General features: G+C 45.7%; 1 protein-coding gene across 2 annotated transcripts in view; it reads left to right on the top strand.

The window, feature by feature from the left end:
• LOC124661053 (bifunctional 3-dehydroquinate dehydratase/shikimate dehydrogenase, chloroplastic-like) overlaps positions 1–17,552 on the top strand; it is a 39,607-nt gene that overhangs the window by 4,354 nt on the left and 17,701 nt on the right. For both annotated transcript variants that reach the window (XM_047198915.1, XM_047198914.1), the window contains exons 8-9: positions 3,260–3,408; positions 3,536–3,701. In XM_047198915.1, coding sequence (XP_047054871.1) covers positions 3,260–3,408; positions 3,536–3,701 — 315 coding nt within the window. The remainder of the gene's footprint in view (positions 1–3,259; positions 3,409–3,535; positions 3,702–17,552) is intronic.

Raw genomic sequence — 17,552 nt, 5'->3', positions numbered from 1 at the left:
AGAATTAAAGAGGAGTGATGTGTTGGTTTGCATCTTTCCATTGTATTTTCTACTCTACTTCATAATTTATCTTAGAAAACCTGCACGTACACTTATTTGTGGACGGAGGGAGTATATCTGGAGAACTACATGAATCCCATTTGGGATCATTTAGTGACGAGTGACGAGCATCCAACTTACCTGACAGAACAACTGGTTGCAACGATTGCTCTGCGAGGAGCCCATGTTTTGTATCCCATGTTGGGATGCTCCCACGGATTGATTACATCAAATTAGATAAACACACGCTCGCGAAAAACTCGTGGCCAGGGGCACGTATCATACCCTCCTTTTTTCTCTTTATTTCAACTTCTGAATTTTCAACTCCGCGGTTGTGTTACAACTTGCAGCCAGCCTCGTGTTAGGATACAGCTTCACCTGACAGTGGTTAGTTTCAGTCATTGTCGATTTACAATCCTACGGTCTAGATGGTATCGTACCACTCCCGCCACTCCAGGAGCTTCAGGAATCGTCGATCTTCATCTCAACGGTCCACGACGAAGCAACGGTCGCATTTGAACTCCGACAGCTCCACTTTAGCTGTCTGCTGCTTTTCAACTGCTCCCTTGTTTGTCTTCTCTCTCTCTCTCTCTCTCTCTCTCTCTCTCTCTCTCTCTCTCTCTTTAGCTTGGATCTGAGCGTGTAATCTTCATCTCTCTGTATTCTGGGTTAAACCCTAGCCGCCATGTTCTGGTTGGTATAACTTCCTCTTGTAAGAGGCGTATCTGAACTCGTATGAGCAGAGGAAATCGAAGTTCTTCCTCCCTCTAGTGGTGATCTTGTGTGTGAATTGTAGTTTAAGCATAACACCTCGTGTGTGTATATATATATACACACGGCCAGGACCTGATTCATGCTAGTAGAACTGACTCAAACATCCTAAACCTACTCGACTCCAAACCTTTCCTAGTTAACTAAACCTAACCGACTCCTAGACGTACACGGACTAGTACTCTAGCTAGTACAAGGTCTCAACACTTCTAAGCTTACACGCACACAAGGACAGACTAATACTAATCCTGGCCGGACTAGCTAGTGCTAGTCAGACTCAAACACACGTAGATTAGAGACTAGAAAACTAACCCAAACCTACATCTGCTTTTGTACGTTTAGATTACTAGCAAAATTGCCCGTGCGTTGCATCGGGAGAGGATTTTTTTTAAAATATACCCGTATGTTGCAAAGTAGAAAAAACATTTTATTTTATCCATATCTTATTTGTCTAGGTGTCAATCGCCCCCTAATCTAAACTTCGATTTAACTACTGCTTGTTGTCTCCTCGTACTCCTTCTAGTTTTGACTCCTTGCAGATCTTCATCTTGTTCATGTCTCGCTCCATGACAAATCTAATTGCCAGGCCAGATTGCTCCTCACAACCTCCCCCTAATTTCGACTTGCCGACTTACATACTCAACTCAACATATGATCCAGACTCACAGTCACGTTGCCAGACGACACCATCGGACACCCCTAACGCATACATGCAGACGAATCACACCGCCTTATGTAGAGCCAGGTCCTCATTAAAGAGACCCCCTTCACTGATCCTTGCCCCACTATACGCTTGAGCATCTCTGCGTTAAGACACACTTCTTCGCGCACGTACTAGCCCTCGGTGACACCCCGCACCGGACAGCACTTCGATGTGACGCACTTCAACTGCAACTGATCCTCACAGAAATAAGCACTTGGGCACAACGACGACTCACGGACTCGACGCCGACTCTGTGCCAACTTGCAGGACCATGACTTCTTGACTCTTCTAACTCCCCAGACGACGATCTTGACGAGACTCCCGGTACCGCACCTCAGCACCACCTCTCCCATCAATGATCATCCACCTCCCGCACCTTGCCAATGACGTCACCCTGCCGTCTACTCCGTGTCGCTCCGCTGAGCGACGATCGCCTGCCCCGAGGCGCTAGTCGGGTCGCCTCCCCAGGGCAAGCTTGGCTTCAAATCTTCGAGCTCGCTTTGATACCAATTGTTGGGATTCTCCCACAGATCGTTACATCAAATTAGATAAACACATGCCCGCGAAAAACTCGTGGCCAGGGCACGTATCATGCCTTCCTTTTCTCTCTTTGTTTCAACTTTTGATTTTTCAACTCTGCGGTTGTGTTACCACTTGCAGCTAGCCTCTTGTATATATACATGGCCAGGACCTGATTCGTGCTAGTAGAACCGACTCAAACGTCCTAAACCTACTCGACTCCAAACCTTTCCTAGTTAACTAAACCTAACCAACTTAGACTCCTAGACGTACACGGACTAGTACTCTAGCTAGTACAAGGACTAAACACGTCTAAGCTTACACGCACACAAGATTAGACTAATACTAATCCTGACCGGACTAGCTAGTGCTAGTCAGACTAACACACATAGATTAGAGACTAGAAAACTAACCCAAACCTACATCTACTTACGTACATTTAGATTATTTCCAACATCCCAGTGGCCAAATCCAGTGCCACGCCATCTAGCACACATAGCACCTGATCATGTGTTATCGTTTTTATTGTGATCTCCCACTTCTCACGTTATCTTCACCTTTTAGTGAGCTTCATATTAAAAATCTCATTTCTTCCGTAATCAGCGTTTTGACCGTGTTATTACTACATGATGGAAAGAGTTCGGTGCTTGTAATTAAGTTTTTTCATCCTGAATCTAAGAAGTAGGGCAATCTGCGGTCAAACTTCATGAAGTGTGTAAAAAATCAAGATGCGTATTGCATATACCTTTTCTTCTGATAAATAAACATCGAGATACCTTGAATATTTCTACCCAAATAAAACGAGGAGAGGTTCATGTATAGGAGGCTGCCACAGCCATGACAGCTTATAAAATAACAACATCATTGGTACTAAGGCATGATAGGTGAATGCCCATTTGGTTGGGCTTGTCCTGGATTAGAAGATGATGGCTGAATGAGGTAGAATTTGCCAACCCTGAAAGGAGATGTGATAAGTTGGAGTAATTCTAATCTAGATCCTCATTTTTTCTCTAATGGCTAAGCATCACTTTACGCTGCATTGCGTAGTGAACCTACTTTGCAGCAGATTTTGTACCATCTTATAGTTAGTACGATTTTCTTACATGATCGTCCTTTGATCCATTTCTTGCTGGTCCATACTTGATGTAACCAAAATGGTCACTGAGATGAATGATGGCCGTATTGTAAAATATAATGTAATTTGACTATATTCTTCATTTTCCCCAGAAAAGGCAGTTACTCTTGCCAATGCAGTTGGTGGTCAGGCCCTGAGGTTAGCCGACCTGGAAAATTTCGGGCCTAAAGAAGGAATGATCCTCGCTAATGCAACATCATTGGGGATGTACCCAAATGTTGATGGCACTCCTGTTCCAAAGGTCACACGCAAGTGCAAAACTTGTTCTAATTTAGCAGCAATAAAATTTTGAATCGTTGTTATCTGTTATCCTCTCTTTAACATGCCGCCTAGGTATAATTTGAGGAATTCTCCTTTTGGATCTGCAGGAAGCTTTAAGTTTCTATGATGTAGTGTTTGATGCTGTATATGCCCCCAAAGATACCCGTCTTCTACGAGAAGCAGAAGAATGTGGAGTGAAAGTTGTCAGCGGTGTAGAGATGTTTATTAGACAAGCCATGGGTCAATTTGAGCATTTCACTGGTGGTATAGAAGGTAACATCTTCGCTTAACTTTATGATAACCCTTACAGTACTACATGATGGCAACAGCCCTGCACCTTGTGTTGTAAACAGCAACTTGAGTACTCATAAGTTAGGAAAGGTTTGCTAGGGAAATGGTAGCAGGAATAGATAGAGAGGCTAGTGTAGCACCCCCTGGCTGGTATGATCGCCGGCTCGAGGTAATCGCTCTGGGTTTCCTTTCGTGGAAGAGAAGAAAGAAGGAAACAGAGAGAGGAGCTCAGACTTTCCTTTCATTCATTTTTTTCATGATTTGAATACAGGAGTTTCCAGGTACTAGTAGGCACACATGTGAGACCCACACAACCACTCACCAGCCCCTGATGCCTGGTCCCACCCTACATGCTGGCGCCACACGCTCTGGCTGGTGGCGCCCACCACATCTAAGGCGTGCCGTCCGTGGGAGGTTCTCCCCCAAAAGAAGTTGCTTGTCTCCAAGAACTTACTGACGGAAACTTTGCTTTCAGTGTCCCAATCTTCCCAGGTTGCACTATCTTTAAATGCTTCCACTTGATCAGCACTCGTGGCAGAGCAGCATTGCCTTTCTTCACCAGACATCGATCCAACACTTTCTCCGGCTCGGTTTCCATCACATCCAAGGCCGGAATGTTGGGGAGATCAGCAAACACAGGAGAATAATCAGGTCGGAACTCCTTGAGCTGTGAGACATGGAACACATTGTGTACCTGACTTGTGGCTGGCAGCTCAAGACGATATGCAGCTTGCCCGATGCGCTCCAGAACCTTGTACGGGCCAAAGAACTTGTAAGCGAGCTTCGGATATGGCCTGTTTACCACTGTGGTTTGTGCATACGGTTGCAGCTTCAAGTGCACCTTGTCGCTGACCTGGAAAGAGTGGTCAATGCGCTTGCTGTCAGCGTGTATCTTCATCCTGTTCTGAGCTGCAGTCAAGTGGTGCTTGAGAAGCTCTATCTGTGTTGCTCTCTCAGTCAGCACTCCTGCCACTGGTGACGTCTCCTCTACAGCTGGGAGGGCGCCCAGATTTGGCTCATGGCTATAGAGAACTTTAAAGGGCGTGCACTCCAGAGATGAGTGGTATGTTGAGTTGTACCAAAATTCAGCTTGCGGTAACCAGCGATGCCACTGCTTGGGACTTTCGTGAACCATGCATCTCAGGAACATCTCAAGGCACTGATTTACTCTTTCACTCTGCCCATCGGGTTGAGGATGATAGGCAGTAATAAATTTCAGTTTTGTGCCCAGAGAGTGGAACAGAAGCTTCCAGAAATTACTCGTGAAGATTTTATCTCGATCCGAAGTGATAGAGTGGGGCATACCGTGCAGCTTCACGACAGAGTTGGCAAAGATCCTCGCTACTTGTGGAGCTGTGAATGGATGGCACATCGACACGAAGTGAGAGTACTCAGTGAAACGATCCACCACGACGAGAATCACGTTGTAGCCGTCAGAAGTTGCCAGGCCCTCGATTGAATCCATGGTTATGTCACGCCAAGCTCCCTCTGGTACTGGTAATGGTTGCAGCAATCCAGCAGGGTGTGTGTTGAGATGTTTCACCTGACATACACCACACTGGTGCACGAAATCTGTCACAGCTGCCTTCATGCCCTGCCAAGCAAACATGCGCTTTAGACGCTGGTGCGTCACTTGGGCCGAGATGAGCTTGGTTTGGAGTGCGGAGTTCACACCAAGCCAGATGCGGCCTCTGAAACGAATGAAGCCCTGCTTCAGTTCGTACCCGTGCTCGTCAGGACTGGAAATTACAAGTTCCGCTAGGCGACGCTGAGCATCAGGATCCGTGACATATGATTTCACCACTTCTTGAAGCCATGACGGTTGAATTTCCGAGCAGGATTGTATCGTCATGAAGTGGTCCATGCATGACAGAGCATCTGCGGCGTGGTTTTCCGCTCCTTGGCGATAAACGATCGTGAATTCAAGTCCTATCAGTCGCGCCATTGCTTTTCGCTGTAGCGGGGGCTACAAATTTTGATCCTCCAAGTAGCTCAAGCTATGGTGATCTGTCTTGATCATGAATTCGCCACGCTTTCCACGGCCATGAGAAGAGCGAGGAATTTCTTCTCATATATTGAGAGGTGCTGATGTGTAGCACTGAGAGTTTTACTTAGAAACGCAATTGGGTGCTGCACTTGCATTAACACAGCGCCGATGCCAGAATCGCAGGCATCTGTCTCCACGATGAATTGCTTCTGAAAATTTGGCAGCTGTAAAACTGGTGTTGTCATCGTAGCCTGCTTCAGAGTGAGAAAAGCTTTGGTAGCTTGCTCTGTCCATGTGAACCCCTTCTTCAGCGTTGTTGTAGAGATGTTGGCAGAGTGTCGTTCAATCTCATCTTTGTGTGCTGGGGAGTAGCGATATGGCCTGGCATTGAACAGCACTGCCTCTGGCATCAGGGCAATGGCATGGTCGTACTGACGCACTGGCGGCAGCTGGTGATGGTGTGGAGAAGATTGCATCGAATTCAGAGAGCAGACTTTGCACCTGTACGTGCATATCGTCACCAAGAGTGTCTCCCTGATGCCCGCTGTCAGGATGGATTACAGCCATTGCCCAAATGTCATTTCCCTTCGTCCATTTTGCCATTTGCTCCACTGGAATTTCAGTCACTGATTGCTTTTCTTGCGGACGCACAGCATGCAGTGTTACTTGTTTGCCATTGTAAGGAAACAAAATGTACTTCTTATCCCAATCTGTGACGGTGGGACTATGCTTCTTAAGCCAGTCAATGCCTAAGATGGCATCATAACCTCCAAGATCCACCACTCTCATCGATGTAGTGAAAGTCTCGCCGTGCGACCACCACGAGAGCTTAGGAACACATTGAGTTGTATGCATGTACTCACCATTTACCACTTTCATTGCCATGGGAGTTCGACAACATTACACTGTATGTCAACCATGCGCTTGTTGATGAAACAATTGTTGCTACGAGAATCCACAAGAATTAGAAGAACTTGATTACCCACCATTGCTCGGAGGCGAAGACAGTCAGCTCCTTCTGATCCCGCCATGGCATTGATCGACAAACTCAGTTGTTCTGCCATCACCACGTCATGCATCTCAATCATGTTGAGCACTTCCTCTGATAACTGAATTGGATCTTCAGCTGCTGCTACTGCGTTCAGAGTTGCAGGCTGTTTCTGAGTGCATTGGTGTGTGGGGTCGAATTTCTCCCCGCACTTGAAGCACAGTCCATTCGCACGTATGTAATCTCGCAATTTGTCGATCCTTCCAGAACTCGCCAGTGGCAAACTTGACGACATGCTTGGGAGCATCAGCCCGTGCTGGAACAGAATCCACTTGCTCACCTAGCGCATGTCGCTGGCTGTGAGGTCGAGCATCTTCAAGCACCTCAGGCTATACCCGTGCCATTCTGGCACGCTCGAGTGTGTTGAACTACGATATGAAAAACTGCTGAGGCCACTCACCCAGAGTATGCTGCTGCTTGTATGATTGGAGCCAAGCCGCCGCGTTGCCTTCCATGTGTAGTGTCACGGTCATGAGCCAGAGCGCCGGGCTAATATTGAAGACTCTGAAGTAGTCGTAGCACTTGTCACGCCATATGCCCGGATGCTCGCCGTCGAACTTGGGAAACGCCATCTTGAGCATCTGGATACGCCCGCCGTTGTCATCGATTGTAGAGCCTGATATGCTGCCACCCGCTCCACCAGTACAGTCGTCACCCACACCTCCAAGTCCACTGCCGCTGGCGTCACCAAGTCCTAGTTCTGCCGCACACGTTGTGCTAGTGCCGCGCACCGCACATGATGTCGCGGCCGCCGTCTTCCCCACCCCGTGTGGTGATGTAGGTTCGACCGTGGAGTAGTCCGTGTTGATGATGACGCTGCTAAACCTTAGGTCCGGCTGGCCTTCTGCGGGTGGAGGCCTGCTTGGTGCGCCCTGCTCGGTGCACCTTGCTCTAGGACCTGGAGCTTCGCGAGGAGAGCCTACAAAATCCGAGCGGTGTCATCGTGCTTGTTGGAGCTAGTCGATATTGGCGCCGCCGGTGCTCCAGCTGCACACGCATTAGCTGCGTAGTGTCCACGCCCTCCACGACACCGTGTAACAGATCAAGATTTGATTGAAGTTGAGAGAGTGTTATTGTCACACTATCGCCGCCAGGGCGAAGGGCGTATGTGGTGAGGGTTTCGACGGTGCCGTGGTGCTCCATCTATGAGATCAAGCCAACCGGCACGAGGATTTACTTCAAATCGATGAATCCGACAGAAATTGAATTCCCCAACTCATGACCTGACTCTCGGAATGACAGGTTAAGATCTCGAGAGGAATTGGCACATGCGGACAACAAATTGCCCGAATCTGATATCAAGTGTAGCACCCCCTGGCCGGTATGATTGCTGGTGTGAGCTAATCGCTCTAGGTTTCCTTTCGCGGACGAGAAGAAAGAAGGAAACAGAGAGACGAGCTCAAACTTTTCTTTCATTCATTTTTTTCATGATTTGAATACATGAGTTTCTAGGTACTACTACGCACACAAGCGAGACCCACACAAGCACTCACTAGCCCAGCCCTGACGCATTTTTTTTGTTGAACAAGGGATCGGTCCCAAGGACCGAGAAGCTTCATTTCATTTCGTCGGTGGAGATACAGTTTACATAAAGGACCCAAGAGACGTGGAAAAATACGAACACACCCTCACTTTTTGCACAAAGGACCCTAAATCTAAACTGGAGAAAGCAATCGGGTCCAGCTCCTACTCCACCGCGTCGATGCTCTTCAGCACAGCCAACCACGCCATCGCCGGGGACTTTACCACTTGGGATGGAGCGGCGGGAGCTCACTATACTGAAGTAGAAGGGCCTCCTTGGCATAGAAGCCTGGAGGTTGAAGATGTCCATCTGCCGCCGGCCGGGAGAAGCCACCGTTGCCGACGACGGAGGTGGGAGTGGTCGCCCTTCGACCATCATGGACGGTAGCAGAAGATGTGCTGCCGTGTATTCACTCCCCAGAGAAACGTCATGGCTCCCCCGTTGCAGACTTGCCACATGATAGCCTCATCAATCCTTCCTCAACATCACCACGATGAGAGAAAAGAAAGTTCAGATTTTGGCCAACACCTTGAAGCCTGCAAGAGAAATTATTACAGCAAGAAGGGGATGGGATCAAAGGAGCAAAGGCAACCGAAGTCACGCCTCGCCATGGATCAGAACAGAGGGTGCTGGCATAGGAACCACCGTCAACCCAAGTCCATCTCTCTGCCTGGAAGCCAGAAGCTTGAGGGAGAGTAGAAGGAAGTTGGACTAAGATGGATCTGGATCCAACAACCCCTTTATTTGGGAGAGAAAAGCTAAACAAGAGAACTCGTAAAACTACAAAGAACTAGACCCCCTCCCACTCATCGCCAGCCACCATGGCCGCTGGCGGCAAGGAGGAGAGAGGCCAGCGATGGGATCTGGTGAAGTGCTCAAGAAGGGGGTTCCACAGGGGTAGGGCACGCGTACAACTCTAAATCCAACAAATGGACCATGAAGATGCCCTGACGCCTAGTCCCGTTGAATATATAAACACCATATGATTTAATTTGAATAAGCAATTGATGAATCATGGCTAGAGAAACAACAGGTAAAATAAACATGCAGATGATGAATAGATCTAGACAGATAAACCTATCACATCTAGTGTAAATAGCAGTACTAGAAACTCTAGCAAGATCTCTGAAACAGGTAAGACAGAAATACATATGGTCCAGCGTTAGCTGCAGCAACATCGATGTTGGTGGCAGTAGCAACATCGGCATTGTCGCTAATATTGAGGTTGTCGAAGAGGTCGTCGATCTTTGGGAAGAAGTCGTCGTTTGGGAACTTGTTGTCGGACGACGTCGTGTTTTCAGTAGTCGCGCGTAAGCGCTCCCCGAAAACCTGAATGCCCCTCACCCGTACAGGTCTACAAGAGGCAGGGTCGGAGGCCTACTCAACGTCGGTTGGTGCACGCCGAAGGACGGGATGAGGAAGACGAATGCGGTGGCGCAAGGTTCTGAAGGAGGCAGTTGCATATGTGTCTCGTACAGGCTAGGCTTCGCATCCGCGCTTATATAGTACGGTTCGGGAAGGTCGTGGGGCGCAGCCCACGTCCGAGTCGGCACAGCCACGATCCAGAAAAACCGGACGAATCGGCTGCGTTACCGCTTCCGTTAGTGATCGAACAACAAAAAGATAAACTCGGCTCGGTGAGATTCCCGCGACCCACGGCGCGTCGTGACGTGAGTGACAAGACGAGGTGGGCGGCGGAGGAGGAGTGCGCGAGCGCGCTCTCTCTTCTCACTCACTTACAAGGACTAGAACATCCCACCTTATATACCACTCCAACTCTCTCTCAACTAGCAATGTGAGATCAAACTTTAGTCCCACCCCTTGCCATACCCACATGGGCCAAAAGAATTTAAGAATTTGTATTGGGATATGAGCTAAAGCCCAATGCCACATTCCAACAATCCCCCACACAATCTCATTGACACATTTAAATACCATTATTCTAGAACATTGTTTTATATACCGGTGCGCGGTGGAGACTGTTAAGTTGAACTCCACTAAGAACTTCATATTACACTAGTTTGCAACTTAAATAGTTGACTATGCCTTGAACTACAAGTTTTCTACTCACGAGCTTCACACAAAGCCTAGATCGATACAGGGCTGCCGCGAGGCTTCCTCGCGGTGTGGATCTTATACGTCATACTCTAGGGCCTTTATGAGTTTATTAGAGAGCACCCACCTTTTATTGATTGCAACGTTAAACAATCAGACTCATATATGTGTGTTCTTCAGAAGATGTTCTGCAGGACAACATCTTTGCTTGAATAAGCCACTTAGAATACATTAAGATAAATATCAACCTCCCATGCAGATTATGAGAGTATTGCATCTTCACGGAGAGGTAATTCAGTGTAGAGATACTCTCCTCCCAGCCGGCCAACAGCTTGTCTCCCAGCTCTAATTCACGGGATCTCCGAACACATAGAGTGAGTTACCACTGTGGGCAACTGGTGTGGGTCTCAAGCCCATCTTTCTCGATGCATTCTCTATCACATTGCGTGATAGACCCTTTGTGAAGGGATCTGCCAAGTTTCTAGACGTTTGGATATAATCCAACGCAATAACTTTGGAGTTTCTCATTTTTCTGATAGATTTCAATCTCCTCTTCACATGCCTTGATGACTTCATATTATCCTTAGAATTCTTTACTTTGATGATCACAGTTTGATTATCGCAGTTCATATGAATAACGGGTATTGGTTTCTCAACCACAAGTAAGTCCATTAAGAGCTCACGAAGCCACTCTAGTGCTGTTACTTCTGCTTCCATTGTTGACCTTGTTAAGATGGTCTTTTTTCAAGACTTCCAGGAAACAACGCAACCACCAAGTGTAAACAAATAACTACTCGTGGCCTTAGTCTCAAAAATCCAGTTAGAATCACTATAACACTCAAGTACCCTTGGATACCTAGTATAGTGAATACCATAGGTCGTAAGTGCCTTTTAAATAGTGCAAAACTCTCTCAAGAGTATGCCAATGAACATCTTCAGGATTTGACACAAATCGGCTGAGTTTGCTTACAACAAAAGAGATGGCATGCCTCGTGGTGCTGGCTAAATACATAAGCGAGCCAATGATTTGAGAATATCTCAATTGATTTGAGAATATCTCAATTGATCTCTAGCAATTCTTCGGTTCTTTCGAATTAGCACACTAGGATCATAAGGAGTTGGAGAAGGTTTGTAGTCGCTATACCCGAAACGACTCAATATCTTTTTCCACATAGTGGGATTGAAGCAATGTAATTCTACCATTGTCATCCTTGAGAACTTGATGTTTAAGATTACCTCAGCTACTCCAATGTCCTTCATCTCAAAGCAACGAGATAGGAACTCTTTGACCTCCTTAATAATAGTAACGCTGGTCCCAAATATCAATATGTCATCAACATAGAGACAAAGAATAACTCCCTCGCCCCCACCATGGCGATAGTATGCACACTTGTCAACTTCGTTTACAACAAAGCCTTCATCGGTTAAGGTTCTTTCGAACTTCTCGTGCCACTGCTTAGGTGCTTGCTTAAGACCATACAAAGACTTCAACAACTTACACACCTTTCCTTCCCGACCATTTGGTACAAATCCATCGGGTTGCTCTATATAAATTTCCTCGTCAAGCTTTCCATTTAGGAAATCTGTCTTGACGTCCATTTGATGAACGAGAAGACCATTCGAGGCAGCCAAGGAAAGTAGTACTCGAATAGTGGTCAGTCGATCTACAGGTGAGTATGTATCCAAGAAGTATTCGCCTTCCTTTTGGGTATAACCCTTGGCCACAAGACGTGCCTTGGACTTTTCAATAGTACCATCGGGCCTAACCTTTTTCTTGAACACCCATTTACATCCTACATGTTTGCACCCATAAGATGATTAGTAACCTCCCAAGTTCCATTAGCTAAAATGGAATCCATTTCGCTACGAACAACTTATTTCTAGTAGTCAGCATCCTGAGATGCATAGGCTCCTGAAATAGAAGTGAGAGTATCATCCACGAGGTAACCAAAGGACTTTACAATCCTCTGTCTCTTGCTCCTTTTGGGAGCTTCATTGTCGTCCTCCACAGGATTATCATAGTGTTCTATCGTAATGGTAGGTTCAGGAATTGTAACTAACTCCTGACATGACAAACTAGGCATCTCCTGATTTGATGAGCTAGACATGTCTTTCATGGGAAAGACGTCCTCAAAGAAAGTCGCATCATTTGACTCCATAATTGTACCAACATGTATGTTAGATACCATTTCACTATCAAAAATCTATAGCCAATGCTATGAAATGCATATCCCAGAAAAAACACAATTCACGGTTTTTGTTCCAAGCCTGGGCTTCTTGGGTATCGTCACATTCAGTTTCGCCAAACAACCCCAATTACGTAAGTAGGAGAGTTTCAGCCTTTTCCTTTTTTCATTCCTCAAATGGAGTAATGATTTTGTTCGTTGGATAGACTCAATGTATCTAACTTGGCGTTAACCAAATCAGTTAGAGTACGGTTTTTTTCTTCTTTCGGCCACCCCAGTTGACTAAGATGAGCAGGGAGGCATTCTCTCATAGATAATACCATGCTCCGCACAATAAAGAATCGAACTCGTTGGAAAATACTCTCCACCACGACCAGACTAACCCGTTTAATCTTTTGATCAAGTTGGTTTTCTGCTTCAGCTTTATAGATTTTGAAGTGATTAAAAGCTTCATCTATAGATTTCAGAAGGTACACATAACAATATCAAGTAGAGTCATCAATTAAAGTCATGAATTATTTTTTTCCACATTTTGTCAACTCGCCATTCATTTCACAAAGATCTGAATGTATGAGTTCCAGCGGTGACAGATCTCTTACCTCTGCAGTCTTGTTAGGCTTGCGAGGTTGCTTAGCTTGCACACACACTTGACACTTGGAACTCTGGACAGTAGTAAATTTTGGAATTAAATTCATATTGGCTAGCCGCGTCATGCACCCAAAATTAATATGACAAAGTCATGAATGCCAAATATTGGACTCACTATCATTGCAAACATGATTAATAATTTGAGAAAATAAGTCAGACAAAGATAAGCGGAACAAGCCTCTGCACTCATAACCTATTTCAATAAATTGTCCATATTTAGAAATTACAACTTTATTGGATTCAAAAACCAACTTAAAACCATCTTGACATAAAAGCGATGGTCTTATTGATGGAGGGAACGTGCTGCACATTCTTCAGCTGGATGGTCTTTCTCGAAGTAAACTTCAGATTTACCGTACCAACACCATGAACAGAAGCACGTGAGCCATTTCCCATTAGCACGAAGCAAGTCCTTTGGACCTGATAAGAAGAAATCATGAAAACATCATAACCTACATGTGTATTGGCACCCGTATTAATCCACCAATCAGGAGAGTTATATACTGAAAGGACGGTTGGGAAAATACCGTACCTAGCGTTCTTCAACTCAATATCACCACCAATAGCAATATTAGCGGTCTTGCCGTCGTTCCCACACTTGTCATAGCTATTCGGGCAATTAGGAGCCCAATGATCAAGCTCACCATAGACGTGGCAAGCCCCTTTCTTCCTATCAGTCTTTTTCTTAAAGTTGGTTGAGTGTGAGGCCTTGTTCTTGCAATCAAACTTTTCTTTGCCTTCAGATTTGTTCTTGTTCTTGAACTCGTGGGATTGAAACTTTTTCTTCTGTACCATGTGACGCCCCGGAACCGGTACCATGAGGATTCCAGCGATCCCGCCGAAATCCGCATGATATCGATCCAGAGACGCCCTCCGACACGACGTGCGCGACGAATCACACACGTGATGCCAGAGGAATTACCACGAGTAGTAACATTACAACAGGTTTACAATAGAGCCCACAAGATACATATATTACAACAACGACTCCAACGAGTCAAGATACAAATAGATACATAGAAAGATCCAAATCATACATAAGATCGAATACGTCCGAGTACGGACAAGATACAAATTGGACTAAGAGTCCTGAAGATAACCAGTGGCGTCCATAACCCTGCCTGTAGCCAAGCCGGAAGGGTAACCCTTGCTAACGTCGTCTTCATCGAACATATCTTCATACCTGCCTCGGTTATATCCCGTAGAAGCAAGCAATAAGTACGGGTTCGTACTTAACAAGACTTCAAGACGTATAAGCATTCATCAACCGATCGTCCTTTGTACTTGAGGCACGCAGGGGACTTAGAGGACGCAAGAGGAACGTCATAGGCAATATGGTGGAGTTAAGCGGCAGCGCGCTAAGCACTAAAAACCTATAGAGACACTCTACAACATTCGTCTAATCAGAGAAGGTGAGAGAGCGCATAAACTAACAGTTCTATACTCTGCAAACATAACACAGCCGATGCGTTCCCCCCTCGCAAGGAGGTACTTACAAAGGCACCCACACGTTTGTCAAGTTTTAACCATTTATTATTGAAGTTGTGCTAACTTACTACACAAGTTATTATGATTGAAACAACAGGTGTAAGTTGTCTATGATCGAGTCATACAGCTCCAAGTCGTCCATAACCGCGGACGCGGCTTATCGATAAGATTGTAACCCTGCAGGGGTGCCCAAATGTGCCCACACGCACGATCAACCCACTTACGATAGGTGGATATCACGACACGCACTCTCCTTCACCACAACAATGTCCAGGAAGCCACCTAACTAAGTTAACCCGTATCGAAGTCCGACCGTGCTCCGAAGCGGACTTAGCTCGTTTGCGTCTACGGCTAAGAGGATCGTGAGCCCACTAGAGGATGACCTCTTAACAATACGTACCGCATCCTACGAGCGTGCAAGAGGCAACGGGGTTACAAGGCACTCACGGCTTCCCCAAAAGTAACATCATATCATCCGACCACAAAGAAACAAGCTTGCACGCCCGGAAGAAACAAAACAAACATCCAAACTAGTTGTGGCCACTGGACAAAACTGTAGATTCCGGCAGTGGTCGAGGGGAGACCCGTAAGCATACCCACGTGTGGTTAGAGCGCTCGGCCTCGGAACAGATAACAAGAACTCGGGGTCCTAAGATATTTAGGAAACACAAGTGAGCCGTCATAAAACGATCAGCTGACCCACCGATGCCTCCGCTAAATAAATATCAACAACTAAAGTAACCATTATTCTTCCCAACATATAACCCGATAAGATAACAAATAACGGTAACGAGATAAAACAGCACTAGCATGCACTACGACTCGCAAGACAGACCCGATAACCAAACAATAGCCGTAGGTGGTTGGTGGAGGCAATATAGGCTGCTTGAGGTAACAAGTGGAAGGGACACGTGACAAGAACGTAAATTAAGGATAGCATGAGGGAGAAGGCAAAATAAAATAGGTGAGCGACTCCTGCATGGGCAGAAGTATAGGGGAAATGCTTGCCTGTTAAAGCTTGCCGAGGGACATCCGGAGAACTTGGCGTATCTCACCACACCACTTCGTGATCCTATCCGGGAAGAAGCGAATGCTGGACAAACAACGGATGCAAGTCTTACTACTACCGCAAAAGAATCGGCATGCTCATGATATGGTATGCATGCATGACATGGCAAACATGATGCGGCGATGCAACTTATATCCAATTTAAACGGAATCGGAGTCCGAACAAACAATTAGGGTTGGAGTTGCATTTACTACCGCCAAAATTAAGTGGTTGTTAGCATGGCATAACATGGCAAGGGGGCGCTACTTCAATATTAAACGGAGCGGGGAAAACCTATTTGGAATTCCAAAATACTCCGCATATTATGTGAGGTGGATATTTGAAACTATCAACGAATGACATGATGCGGGATGCAAACAGGCATATACATGGCATATTCATGATCCTTGCATTTTTCTAATCAATTTTCATATATAACACTTTTAATTTCGAGTTATGGTTTAGAAAATATAATTCAAACCAATTTTGCAAAAGAATGGGACAAAAAAAAAAGAGAGGGGAGGATCTGGTGTGTTGGGCTGCTACCTGCAGCGCTGGGCTCACTGACTGCTGCGCGCACGGTGGGCTTCTCCAAGGGAGGGACGATCTGGGCTGAAGCCCATCAGGTGCAGATCTGAATCAAGCAACAAGGGAACAAAAGAAAAAGGCTTAATTAGCCAGATTGAGGATTTGAACACAGGATCTGCAGCGTGATGGATCAAGGAGCTAACCAGCCAGGCTACTGTGTGAATGTTGAAGGGAAACGGGGGCACTTCCTTTGATTCTAAAATAAGAAATATGGTGGGAGAGAGAGATTAGGGTTTTATTATTGTTGGAAAGAAGATAAGAGAGAAAGGGGTTTTTAGAAAATAAACATATGAGAGAGGAAACAACAAGCTAGGGTTTAATAAAAACAAATTTTATTTGATAAAAACATGGATGATATGATGCATATGCCATGATGATGCACAAAAGAAAAAGAACAAGCAATTCTAATATGGGTGCTACCCTGGGCCGTTACATACCACATTGGCACTAGAATCTCCCTCAAATCCTAAGCATGTATGTCCTTCGCTCTCGCGTTTTCTTCCACATGAAGAGACCCAATGAGATCCGAAACGGAAAACTCTTGTCTCTTATGTTTCAGAGAAGTAGCAAAGTTCCTCCACGAGGAAGGAAACTTGGAAATAATGCCACCGACCACAAATTTGTCCGGTAAGGTACACTTAAACTGCTCAAGTTCTTTGGCAAGTTACTGGATCTCATGAGCTTTTTCAACAATGGTGCGCTCACTAGCCATTTTGTAGCCATAGTATTGCTCCATGACATACAACTCAGTGCTCGCATCCAAGACCCCAAATTTGGCTTCGAGTGCATCCCACACATCCTTACCATGATGAAAAGTCATGTACATGTCATCAATGTTGTCCGCAAGAATACTGACGAGAGCCACCTTAAACATGGCATCGACTTTCTTGTGACCTTCCTCTTGAGCATGAGAAAGATCACCCTCAGGTTTGGCAAGAGTGGCGCTATAGCAGTTCAGGTTTTGAAACCAGAGAACTGCTCTCGTGCGCCATCTCTTGTAGTGCGAACCATCAAAGAGAGGCAGGCTAGTAGCGGTGGAAACACCACTTTAATTCATTTGCCTACAATCAGGTTTTTGGATTGTTGAATATATAAGCAAATTACCATATGATTTAATTTGAATAAACAATTAATGAATCATGACTAGAGAAACAACACGTAAACTAAACATGCAAATCAACAAAGTAGATGAACATATAGCATCTAGACAAGATAAACCTATCGCATATACTCCAAACAGCAGTACTAGTAACTCCAGCAAGA

Source organism: Lolium rigidum, chromosome 6 (genome assembly GCF_022539505.1).
Source record: "Lolium rigidum isolate FL_2022 chromosome 6, APGP_CSIRO_Lrig_0.1, whole genome shotgun sequence".
NCBI lineage: Eukaryota > Viridiplantae > Streptophyta > Magnoliopsida > Poales > Poaceae > Lolium > Lolium rigidum.
This window is presented reverse-complemented; position numbering and strand designations above follow the sequence as displayed.